General features: G+C 42.0%; 1 protein-coding gene across 1 annotated transcript in view; it reads right to left on the minus strand.

Moving 5' to 3' along the window:
- Positions 1-5,279: 5,279 nt before the first annotated feature.
- Positions 5,280-13,336, minus strand: part of LOC118325211 (transmembrane protein 150A-like) — an 8,428-nt gene continuing 371 nt past the window's right edge. The window contains exons 2-4 of the mRNA XM_035657795.1: positions 11,056-11,183; positions 10,798-10,975; positions 5,280-8,545 (exon numbers count right to left, since the gene is read on the minus strand). Of these exons, the coding sequence (XP_035513688.1) occupies positions 8,244-8,545; positions 10,798-10,975; positions 11,056-11,183 (608 nt within the window). The 3' untranslated portion in view covers positions 5,280-8,243. The remainder of the gene's footprint in view (positions 8,546-10,797; positions 10,976-11,055; positions 11,184-13,336) is intronic.

Raw genomic sequence — 13,336 nt, forward strand, 5'->3', positions numbered from 1 at the left:
AAGAAGGAAAGAAAGAGAGGAGAGAGACACATGCATTTTGTTCGGAGAGTGATGGTAAAGGTGTAAGACATGAAGTGAGTGAGGTAAATGACGAAAAAGCAGGATGTAAGCAAGATAGAAAGTCATATATGCAGTCTAACATACTGAGGTTCCAAAAATCTTAAAAGCCCAGGTCATATTGCACAGTCTATGCACAAATGAAGGATTACGCATTTCTGACAGACGGCGAAATTTCCAAAATGAAATGATCTTCGGGGATTTTTTTTTTTTTATTTTTTTCCACCCTGGGTGCTCCAGGGAGTAAAAACGAGGAATGCTTAAGCGTCTTCAGTTCTCTCCCTTGCCGACTAATGAATTGGATTCTGATGGATTGGTTCCAAAACAAAGTCGATCTGGGGGCGGAAAAGGTAATGGTGACCGCGAAAATTGTGGGTAGAAAAGCTGTCAAACATACAGTCAGACATTCGAGAAGAAGAGAGATACACAAAGCTGCCTGTCTGATAAAGGGATACAGAGAAAGAGCCGGAACGAGTAAGAAAGACGAGAAATGGGCTGAATCGAGTAGAGAGTATCAGGAGAACTGCGAGGATAATAGATGAGATGAAATGAGAGTACCAGGAACGGATGAGAAGCGGACATCTCTCAGGACGTGTAAGAGGCTGGACTATGTTTCGAGACGAGTAGAGAGAGAGACATGTACCTGAGGAGAGAGAGAGCGAATGAGAGCGGTTTTCAGACTGGACATTCAGAACCCTCCCCGAAGCATAGGACAAACAAATTTTATCTATTAAACCAGATATCGATTACCCGATCGCGACCCGATACACTTTCCCGACACTAACACGCACAATTGGAAAAGCAGGCGCGCGCTGTAACTCAGTGGTATCTCGCAGCATAGACAGAACAGTGATGTTAGTAGCTAAATATGATGAGGAATCTTGACACAGAAGGTAGCATCGCTACTTTCAACACAAATATTCCAGCACTGATGAGGACATCAATTTCGTTTTGATCCTTTGTTGGTGCTTGCTGTGGAAATGTGTATCAGATTTGTGTATGTTTTCTTATTTGTCAGTGTGTGACAGCGATTATGAAAGGATCCCTACAGAGATAGACCTTTAGTTTAACCACAAACAGCCGTAATATCACCTATCACTCGTCCACCAGACTCCAGAGACACAACACTCATTTTACCTCCAGATAATCCTAACTTCATTAAGTGGACAGAAACAGAATACAAACTCAGTTAAAGCGTCTCTGTTAGTGTTTTCCCAGACAATGCACCCAACTCTGTTTGGGGAAATAATCCTTAATTCCACCGACGTTAGATGATAAAACAGCAGTTTCAGCTCGCTGTTACTCTGTATCCTTCACATAGAGAAACAGCTGTTTGCCGCTACATTAACGTTTGAATCTCTCATTAAATTTTAACCTTGGATTGTTGACTCGGTCCCCTGAGGAGTGATGACAGTGGTAGCATTGCAGACTGGGTGAATCCCACCGAGGAAACATACGTGGCTTTTTGGCTCTGCAGACCAAAGGTCTCAAGTGTCCCGTGTGTTTGCTGGAGTTCGAGGAACAAGAGTCGGTTCGAGAAATGCTTGCAAACACCTTTCCACCTCAGGATGCATTCTGCCCTGGCTGGCAAGGTAAAGCTCCCAAAACCTTTAATTCACAGTTTCATTTTCTTTGGGACAGCTTAACGGGCGGCTTTGCTGTTTGAATCTCTTTACATCGCAGACCAATCCTGTCCGCTCTGCCGACTCGAGTTACCACCCGCACAATCCGGAGTACGGGAGTTTAAAAAAGACCAGGTGAGCAGAACACAATGCCAAATCCGTCCTCTTAACCGTGATGTGAATTTGGGTCAGTGCCCGGCTGATGTTATTGTCTGGTCCGCAGGAGAGAAGAGACAGCGGGAGCACAAGACAACACACAAGCCATGTACATGCCGGCAGCGCTGCGGCAGAGTTTTGTGGCTCGGTGACTTTTACTGAAAACAATGGAAAACACACAAAGTGATATGCTGCGTTCACGCCATCTCACACTGAATGTTAAACCACCGGAACATCACAGCGATGTCACCTCGTAATTCGTAGTTAGAAATCTCAGAAAGATCTCAGAGTATCAATAAATTATAAAGCCACCGTCCTGGCTCCTCCAAAATAAAGTTATATATATTACAAATATATAAGAATAAAGCTCATTCTAGGCTTCTTCTCTCTCACTCTCTCCATCTCTCCCCAACCGACCTCGTTTGGAATAAACGCGTTCTTCTCGCCTTAGAGTTGCTTGGAACCCACTTTCTATACGTTACGTTACAACTACGTTCAGCCATTAACCCCCTTACCCTTGAGTAGCATTAGCCTCAGGCGCATGCACTCGCACTCTCTATTAGTCTATACAAGCCTATCGTAATGCCTATTCCTGCATTACCTGGTAAGCGACACTTCACCCATTTGCCATTTAGGCTTTGTATCGATAGAAACCCAGTCATATTGTTGATGGTCGTGCATCATTCCCTCATTTTCCCCTGAGACCGGGAAGAAATACGGAATTGAAAGATGGAAGTCTCATATCTTTGTAGAGGAGTGAGACTACCAAACACTCTTTTATCCGGCTCCAATAGGCACCAAATTCAATTTATGTTACTTTCGACTACATATATATATATAACCCACTTTAAATAAAAGTTAATGTTTCCATGGTTGAAGTGCTTCTTTAACAGTTTTCCCTCAATAACCTCATGTCTGTCATGTTTCACACTCCACAGCCCGTTCTCATTCCCAGGTCAAATACAGATGCGAGCAGTGTTCAGTTGCAATCTGAAACCACTATATTATTACGTCTGTTCTTACAGAACGCAGATCTATTTGTTAACAGTGTCTCAGTGAGGCTGCGTTCACACTGCAGACCTCAGTGTTCACATCTGCTTTTATTTGTTCACGTTGTTTTTTGAATGTGGCCGATAGCAGACGTCGGTGTGAACGGGTCACAGCTGTGAAGTGTCGATCAAAGTAAAAAGAGTTCACACTGAGGTCACGTCGTAAAGAATCAGAGCTGAATCTGATGTGGACCACGTATGAAGGCGGACCAAATCAGAACTGAAGAGATCAGATTCAGATTTGTGATGAGTTCTGAGTCACGTGTGAACAAAAGTCTGCAGTTGTGAACTGGCAGCTGTAAGCTTAAAGACCTTTTAAAGTATGTTAGTTATGAGCTGAGGAGGTTGTTGAGGGAAAACTGACTAATAAAGAGCTAATATCCTACTAATTCTAATTATTTTTATTAAAAGCAGGGTTCCGATGAGAGGCAGGTCTCTTATAAGCAGCTAGTTAACGGTGAATGTGTGTGCCGTCATATAAAGTGTGAGCGCGTTGCTTCCATTCGTCTGACGTGGTGTGAACGCAGCATCCGCTACGGGCTCATTGAAAATAGAAAATGTTTGGATGAACGCTGTTTTCTCGCCGTCGTTGTGACGCAGCACTGAAGCATTTTAATTCAGTGTCTTTATTTCTTTTTATTTACATTTATTAGCTTTAAACGCACAAAAAAAATCTTTCAGCCATATTTGTCTAATTAATATGAATTATATAAAGACTTTAATAATGTTTAAATCTGAGAGTCTTAACGTGCACTCCAGCAGCGTACTTCCATAAAGTCTGGGTGCTCGTTAAAGACCGCACGCTGGATCCTCCACTTCCCATGATGCATTTCCTTGCCTGGGAAACTCCCAGTGTAACAGCAGCTTTCTGTTATTGTGTAATCTGCACGCCAGAGCAGAGCAGATGTATTCTCCTCCCCGTATAAAGCTCCTGTAGAGACACACAGGACTCCATTCAACTGTTTGCACTCGTCATGCTGGAGTTCCCCTTTAACGTCCCATGATGCCGCTTTGATGTTTGAGAGAGTGTCTCTTCTCTTCTGGCTCCGGCAGACGTCTGAACTGGTTTACCATCGACATATAAGAGATGAACTTCCCTCCACTGTATATTAATGAAGCCAGAGTATTTGTGTATAAAGCTGCGTTAGTCTGCGCAGTGGTGCTCAGCCGTCAGTCATGGTGTTAACGCCCCTTTTATAGCTTCAAATAATGAATTAAAACCAAACTTATCTGAAAAATGTGTGATATGAACGATCGAAAATGAATGTATTTAAAGTGTACTTTGATTGAGTTTGTCCCATCTGCTAACATGGAGGAATGACCTATACTGCAGTCGGCCAGCAGGGGACGATAGAGATGGTTTGGCTTCACTTTTGGAGTCCGTCTTTATATATGTCGATGGTTTCTACATTACATACCTGTGTGAAACCAGTTCAGTGTTGGTGCTCGAGTTACTCTCCAGTATATAAACTATAAATGCTCAGTTTGGACCCGCTCTGCCAAAACTTCTATTACTGCTCGCAAATAAATCCACCTTTTATATGAACAAACACTCCATTAACCATCATTTCATTAATACAATACATTAATACTTAATATATATAACTGTATGTTATATATATTTATATATATATACATGAGTATGATGTCAGTTTGTAGAGCCCCGACCGATATATCAGCCGCAATATCACAAACATATACAGCAGATTTAACTGTATAAAGTGCTAAAGAAATATATATATAATGGTGTGACTGCAGGGTTTATCCAGCAGAGTGCGCTGTGATGTACAATACAGACCACACCAGGGACCAACGTCTCCAAACTATTCATACCAGCATCGACGTGAACTTGTTTGAAAACATTTATTAAAACTTAATGCGGTGTGAAAATCTCCGAAAACATTTACTGTGAAAATAAATGACGTTGCATGTATGCCAATATATTTAATATTTCAGAATATTGATCGAAACAAACGGCCCCAGTGTGTAAAGCAGTGTTTGGTTGTCCCTCCAGGATGTCGCTGGCTAACATTCCTGATTTCACAGCAACTTTTCTAAAACAATTGCGATGCATGTTCCGATGTTTTAAGCCATTTTTCTGGAATTAAATTTGGGAGATTAAATTGCAAAAAGGTTTTTTTGTGTCTAATTTGTTTAAAAATGGTATCGTGTGAGTGAGAATAAAAGTTAAAAGCGTTAATTGTTGTGGTTGCAACATCGCAGCTTCCTGGAGGGACTGGTAAAGGCCTTTGGTTGACAATTCATTTGTTAAATGATTGAACATGAAGTTATTTGTTGTCCGAGTGTCTTTGCAGTCGTATCGGCCGTCACATCAGTCGGGCTCTACAACTCACCGATACTTCTGCTGTTTATAAGGAAAAAGAGGCAAAACATCTAATAATTTATCATTTTTATTTCGTATTTGAATATAAATCTCTGTCAAATGAAAATACCTAAATGATAGACAAATCATACATATTTACAGAATTTATAAAAGGAAACAAAATCATCTGTGTCGACTTGTTTTTGGGGATTTCTCTGACTCTTACATACTTTTCAAATCCAGGAAATGAGACTTAATACATTTTCTTTATAGACGTTTGTTTGTTGTTGTTGCTAGAGTTCAAGACGTGTACAGGTCAGGCAGCCTTTTTGTAATACAGGACTCTCCCACAAACAAAGATACCATATGACAGCTCACTGAAGTGCACATTGTAACAGAAAAGAAGAAAGGTTGTAAAAATCCACCTGTAATTTTGGCCTGTGGAAGATGGTGGTGTGGTGGAGATGCTGTTACAGAAGAATATCCAACCCTGATGTGAGGGCTCATACAAGCTGCCATTTGTAGTCACACCTTGTGACTTTAGTTACAGTATGGTGAAATAGGCTACAGCTGAACACAAGATTAAAAAATAAAAGAACATGTTCCCCTGGCACAGTACGAGGGATAAGGCTAAAACAGTGCACTCACATACTCATACACCTACTGCAGACACACGGATAAACAACCAAACCTCCTGTGGATTCCACTCTTTTTTTTGGCAAGATCAAGATTGCTGCAGTCCCAGAAAGAAAATCATTTGCACAAAAAATGTAAAGAAAACTGACCCGACACATGATAACACGTCTCATGTAACAGCAGATCCACCGTCCGGTCTCTGTGGATCACTGAGACAACATCGACCTCAAACAACTTAGATGGAAAGAAAATAAACTTGTTGGAACTCTAGCTTTTGCCTCAGAACATCAAACCCACAAAAGATAAAAAGAGGTAGGTGATGTGACCTTTTTAAAAACGTGTATTGCTGGCATCCAGTGGTAACAGTTAGAAATGCATTAACACTACGCAGAGGGCAGAATACTGTGCGTGTTATGAAACTTACTTCTCACAAAAGACTGAGTGGAACTGAAACAGGGTGGCATTAGTCAGCTTTAGTTGGAGCAGTGGTAGTTTGTGGCAGTCAGGTTGTGAGCTAATTGACCCTAAAAGTCCCGCCCACTTTTGGTCTGTGCTCCGATAACAATAGATACGCAATGTGCTAAACTAATCTACGTTGAACTGACATTTAAAGATTGATAATCACATCTTGAGTTGGCGAAATTTAGCAAAACGTAACTCTAGATTAATGTAAATTTGACGTTTCTGACCGTTCGACTATTATTAGAGCACAGGGCAAAAAGGGGCGGGCCTTAGGAAGGATCAATGATCACTTTTAGAGAAATTGGCAACAGGAAATCATAAAAAAAAAACCTCTATATATGTGACACACTTTCACCTTACAAGTCTCCAACCTGTGGTGCTGTCTGGTCGTAACACTGTACTGACGCCACGAGGTTTATGGCACAAAGTCACCGAGCATCATCTCCCGCTCTCAGTCGACTCCTGCGAACCTACAACTACTGAAAGGCTTCGTATTGAAACAGAAAACTCAAATAAGGCTTCCAAGGGTCCAGCCTGGAATCGAATCAGTGTGTGGACGAGAACTGTCGCTCTCTGCGTGTGTTAGTCGGTTTATAGTTTCAACCTTCAAAGCACCTTCACTTCAAATGTCTCCGTGTCACTTTTTCTTCAAACGAAACAAAAACAAGCGCTGTTCAACTCCAACACACTGAAAAAGGCATTGTTCACTCCAGAGGAGCGGAAACGATCACATGATTGATGGCAATTATTGCACCGGACAGGACAGTCAATGTAATAAAACATAAAAAAAGGTAGCATGAAATGTAAATTCATCATCTGTTCTTTTCATATTCAACAGAATAAAAATACTTATTCATTATTCGTTTATAAATCCAGCACAACAAACTAATAACAGCTTATTTTTCCCACTTTTACATATTTAACGTGTCTGATTTGAGACAGGAAGTTGCTGACAGCTGATTTAATGTGTGAATACGATCTCCGTATTTTCACCTGTGTGAAGGTAAAAACAAGAAACAGGAAGTACGCTGTTGCCATGGAGACAGCGAGTTAACTATCAGCTGTCCGCCCCTCCACGATTTTGTGGGCTTTCTTTGGGATTATTGCGGATTTATAAACGAATAACGAATGGTTTTGTAATTCTCTGATTTTGGATTCTGTATCGAACGTGAAAAGAAGGAATGACACAAAGAAATCATCCGACCACACGACTTGTGGGACATCCAGGGAGACGAGTGATTGAGCTGCACTCGGATCAGTGAAATGGATTATGATCTCAAGAATGATACACGTTTACACACACTATGTTTAAAAATACCATCAAAATTTGCATTGAAATCATCTGTGCGACCGAATCAACGTGTCGGGTGAGGTGAATGATTTGTTGCCGATCGTTTGACAGATAATTTACGCTTTGATTGAATAAAAAGGCCATAACGCTTTACAGCCTGTAAAAACATACATAACTGTTAACTAGTCACTTCTCAAACATTCAATATTTTCTACGGACTACGCAAACTCAAACGTTAATTGTTATTCTCTCATTCAGAAAGTGTGCCGTGCAGAGATAAGCAAAAAGGCCAAAAACAGGTGGGCCATCAAAGCATCGGGTAGCTCATGAAGGAGTGTGTGTGTGTGTGGGGGAGCGGGAAGAACATTGTGGGCACAGTTATAGAAAAAAACAACCGGAATATAAAAACTCTGTTTGGGAAACAACATACTCAAGTGAAGAATTCGACCGCCATCTTGGAAAACATTCATGGCTCCAGTGGTCAAACTGGCTCCACACATTCAGCCCTCCCTCCGCTACAGGGAACAGGGCCGCAGTGGCGTCTCGGACCAACGCTGGGAAAGAAAGGAAAGATAGTACAGACGGGATAAAGATATCACAACTTCCTCGTCTCGCCCACGATGCACCTCTGCGGGGACGTGGCAGAGCTACAACATGGCTATGCTCTCGGGGGTACAGTTGAGATGTGTGGACGTGCTGCTTCCCCCGGGGGACTTGAGGCCTTTGGTGGCTCCGCCCAGCGTCGAGCCCCGGGCCCTGGGGCCCATGATGACCCCCGAGCCGAGGTGGTGGCTCTGCTGCAGCCCCGCCATCAAGGTCTCGCTGGTGACGGTGCCGAACTCGTAGGTGAAGGTGCCGTAGAAGACCAGGATGTCCACCGTGAAGACCCACTCGCAGATGGCGGCGGCGTGCTGCAGGACGAAGCTCTCGTGGATGAAGAAGATGCCGCCTGAGAGGAGGAGGACGTTAAGGAGGACAAACATCTCAGAGACAAACTGCTAATAAATATATGGCACAAGATGTCCCAGCCCCTGTTGTTAGGAGCCGGTTCTTTGGGTGTCACAAAGAACTGGTTCGAGATCAGGAACCGGCTCCGAATAAGTAAGATTAGTTTTAGTGAACTATAATAAACACTAAAACTAAGAGTGAAAAGAAAGAAAGAAAACAAACTGAAACAACACAGTGTACTTACAGAACTGAACTAAAAATAGACAGGAAATGTCTGTCAACACAACAATCTGTTGTCTACATGACTGAGTCTATTTTTAACCCCCATAGCACAACTAACTGAAACTAAACAGAAACCAGCCCTCAAACTGCCCTTCACTGAACCTACAGTGAATTAAACATCATGAGCCTGAATCAAATCCACGATACACTGAGATGAGTTATACGACCTCATGGTGCCAGATGAGAATTCATTATGTGATTAAAGTTCCATCAGCTCCATTAATCAGACAATAAACTGATTTATAGATATTTCATATTTTATTTAATAATAACAATAGCAGTAAAGAACAGCTGATAAACTGTATAATGAACAGTGAACTCAATAACTGCAGGAAGTTTGATCAGAGATGAGTTTTCCTGATATTTTTAGGAACTTTTTAAACAATTTTCTGTCTGTATTGTGTATTTTTATTATTTTTAACATTCAAACCGACTTAATATTCTTCTTTTTTGACAGATTCAGTGTTGTTCTATCATCTCTTTGGTTGTTTTCTACTGCAGGGCGAGGCCGTATTCACAGAGCCTTCAGTCTCTGATAAACAAACTGGATTCATGTCTTCAAAGTTCAGATCTTACATAATAATCTTTAAAAATAACTTTCATTTAGTTTTCTTCACAGAAATGAATGAAATGAGTGAGTTAAAGGCCAGCCTGACCTCGACCTATTTAGACGTATTATTTATCAGGTAATCAACAGGAACCTGAATGGCTGTCAACCCTGTCGCCGAACAGACAGAAATCAGGGATGACAGCAGCGAGTGGTGGAGGAACAGTCGCCCCTAAGCTGCTTTCTAATCGGAGAATGTTAAGGAGCGTCTGTGAAGAGTTTTCTGCTGATTGTGGAACAGTCAGCTCAGCTGTCTGGTTCCTAACTGAGAGGCAGGCAGGGGGGCGCTGAAACTGAGCCCAGACAGATGTTATCGTGGTCTGGCTGTCCTGACTCAGAGCTGAAGGACAAACTTCTTGACCCGTACACAAGTGTCTCAACGCTAGTGGAGTGAAAAACAAAACAAACTCGTCTCACCAGTGTTTTATCAGCACGCCGCCGGCTGGTCGGCCTTCAAACTCTACAACCTATTCCTTCGTTTGGAACCACAACACAACCGGATCAGTCTGGTTTTTAGGAGACAAACTTCGACTGACAAACTCATATCGACAACGTCTGTGTTTGTAGGTCTAAGGAACGTGTGTGCGTGACATCATTTAAGATTTCGACTGGAGTTAATTAGACCCTTCTCAGGGCAGACATTTTGATTTGAGAAAGCACAGGTGTAACTAATAATGTTAACGATGGCTCAGTGAGTCATTACAGTGCACCAACAGTATCTGGGCCCTCGGACTGGGAGACAGCCCTGCTTTCATTCGAGGGTTAGGGTGACTTTTATTTTATTTCTGTCTACTTCTGAATTATAATATATTTATAATACATAACAATGTATCCTGAATGCTATTTAAAATGAGTGTTTGTGTCTCGAGTCGGGGAGAGTGATAGTGATATTACGGGCTGTTTGTGGTTTAACTAAGGTCTATCTCTGTAGGGATCCTTTCATAATGCTGCTCCAGACACCTGACAATAACAACCTTGAGTCTGTCAAGGTGAGACAACTACTGTTAGTGGATGAAGCTCTGACAGGAGCATATGGATTAGCTAGCATTAAAAAAAGTTACAGCCCATCGTGAAACTATTTTCTCATCAGTTGGTGACAGAGCTTCTATCCAGTCTGAAGTTAAATTAAAATAAAGTTAAATTACTGGTTTTGTCAGTGGAGTCTGGTTGACTGTAGTGTGGCTCTCACACATTTTGGTGTCAAGGACCCCCACACTGATACACATCAGGTCAGGTCAGGTGAATTTTGTGATATAACCTATAAAACTGGCAGCATGTGCCGTATATAATGTGCGCACAAACCATTTCATTCTAAAAACCTTAGCATACAGTACATAGCTCACACACAGGTGAGTAAAGGATACTGAGGACGAGGGACACCATTGCTCCCAGTGCCAGAGCCACTCTGAAATGGGCCATCCAGTAGTCGAGGGCGGTCACAGCCACCCGGTAGGTGAGTACACACTGCAGGCACACAAACAGCAGCCCCGCTGGGAACGCCACACCGGCGCCAACGTAGTGGAGAGATTTGGCATGATCGACCTGACAAACAGAGCGGTGCAGTTAGTCCGAGGTCCAGAACAGAAACAAAATCTGAATTAAACGCATTCATGTGAGTTTACCTGGAAGTTTCCCACCATGACCAGACCCAGCGCGTTGGTGCAGCCGGAGACCAGAGCGCTGGTGTTCACCCAACATCGGTGGCAGTGTTCGATCACCTGGGCGTAACGCAGAAGGCACACCATCACCACTGCAGGACACACGGGGGGGGGACACACATCAACACTGCATCCATAACACACAATATATAATGTACAAAGTGCAGTGATAATGTTGTACACTGTATGTCTAGAATGAAAAATTATTCTGAAAAGTCGTACATAACCTACAGAGATCCCTCTAGTGGTGAAGCTGTGTATATTAGGTATCTATCCCGATCAATCGATCAATATGTGCCTGCTTCAGTACAGACTAACCTAACTAACCTACAGCGTGTGGTCAGAGGGAACTCAAATACCTTTAGGGAAACATATGGGACAGTTATTTTAAGTGATCAGGCCGAGGTTAATGATAGAAATTGAGAAATAAAACGACGGCACCAACAGATAAACACAATACCTCTTACTAATATATTGTTATATCGTTCTTTTCCCTGAATGTTCAATGTTTTTACTACATTGCACAATAAAAAATTTTATATTTCTGATTACTTCATACATTGGATGATGTTGACCAAGAAAACCCAACAGTAATCAAAGCCTTCAGTATATACATCATATTGTTTTAGTATTAATGTGGATCTGTGGTTCGGTGGAAAATTAAAAACCTTCCTGGTTTAGTTCAGTTATTTATTGCCTTTTTTTAAATGACACATGAAAATACTTTAAACACGGTGCTCTTGTTTGTTTGTAGTTTTATGATGGTGGTGTCATGTGACTGCTCTCAGACTCAACTTCTTCTGTTGAGAACTATAAAGCTGCAGTTTGCCGTCTGTTACAGCAGTAAAACACACAGATCAACAGCATTAAAGCCGCCCACAGAGACGGAGTCAAAGGTGGAAACTGAAGCAGAGAGAAAGGAGAACAGGAGCGATGACAGGAACCAAACTGTAGAATTAAAAATGCAATGAAACACGAGGACTGGAAAAACTGTGGATACAGCAGAAGAGACGCAATTATGGGCAGGAGGAGGAAATTGGAGCAGAGCTGAGTGGCGATAAAACACGACAGGAGGAGGAGGAGGAAGGCCGTGGAGGGTGCGTGCAGGGGGAGAGGACAGAGGGGGGGGGAAGTGGCAGGAAAGCCGCATTCATTATTGATTAGCGAGCTCAGGCTATTTCAGGCCCCTCCGTGTCTCTGGGAGGGGAGCGGAGGATTAATATAAACACACAAAATGGACAGAGGAGACGTTCGACACCTTTCACCTCAGCTACACTGATTCATGGCGTCTGCAGCAGGACTGTCACTGAAACTCAACTGTGATTTCTACAGGACACAACAACATATTTGGACATTTTACTAAAATAAAATACAGAATATTTCATTTAAAACTTGATAATTGTTTGCTTTAAATACCCTGTTTTACACCATAATAGTATATGTTTGTATATAAGAGATAATCTAATGAATCTATGATTTTTAGAGGATTAATTAGTTTATTTTAGGAGACAGTTAGCTTAGCATTCAGACTGAAAACAGTTAACCTAGTTCAACACAACATATTTTGTTTCAGTCCGAACAAAAACTGAAGTGTATCCACCGACTGTTGTTTTACGGGGAGTTATCTGCTGAAACTATTTCCCTCCGGATGCAGCGACTTCCTGAAGTCTCTCCTGGTTGCCTGGCAACCAGACTGAAACATCAGGACTCTGGGATGTCACCGCCCCCAGCAAAGAAATCCTGCAGCACATACTCCCCCGCTCACCCATTAAAACCACATTGTTAATGGTGAGCTTTGGAGGAACCAGTAGGGTCATTTAGTTCCAGACGAGCTGTATCCAGTCTAAGATAAGCTGTTTTTATTAAATGTTGTTTTAATGATCAGTCTCAGCTGACTGGTTGTTGTTTAACAGAGTCACACCACAAACGTCTCAGTAACGCTGAGGAAAGTCTATGGCTGAAACATCTGTTTTCTTTTGCTGCTGCGCAATTAAATAAATGTTTCTTTTGGAAGATTTTTATCATTTTACTTTACTCATTTATTGTTCTGCCTCCGGAGAACGAGAGCTGCTGCTCAGCGGTGAGGGGAAAACGAGCGAGAGGAAAAACCGCTGTAATTTCACACCTAACTTCGGTGAATTCAGGGTTTATTTTAGCTCGTTTGACGACAGTAACAAGGTGGTGCTTTAAAATGCTTTAAAAAGGGCTTAAAACTTTTTTGTTCAGGCTGGCGTTCTTAAGTTGT

The sequence above is a fragment of the Morone saxatilis genome, unplaced genomic scaffold, assembly GCF_004916995.1.
Source record: "Morone saxatilis isolate NCDOM2014 unplaced genomic scaffold, NCSU_SB_2.0 Contig16, whole genome shotgun sequence".
Taxonomy (NCBI): domain Eukaryota; kingdom Metazoa; phylum Chordata; class Actinopteri; family Moronidae; genus Morone; species Morone saxatilis.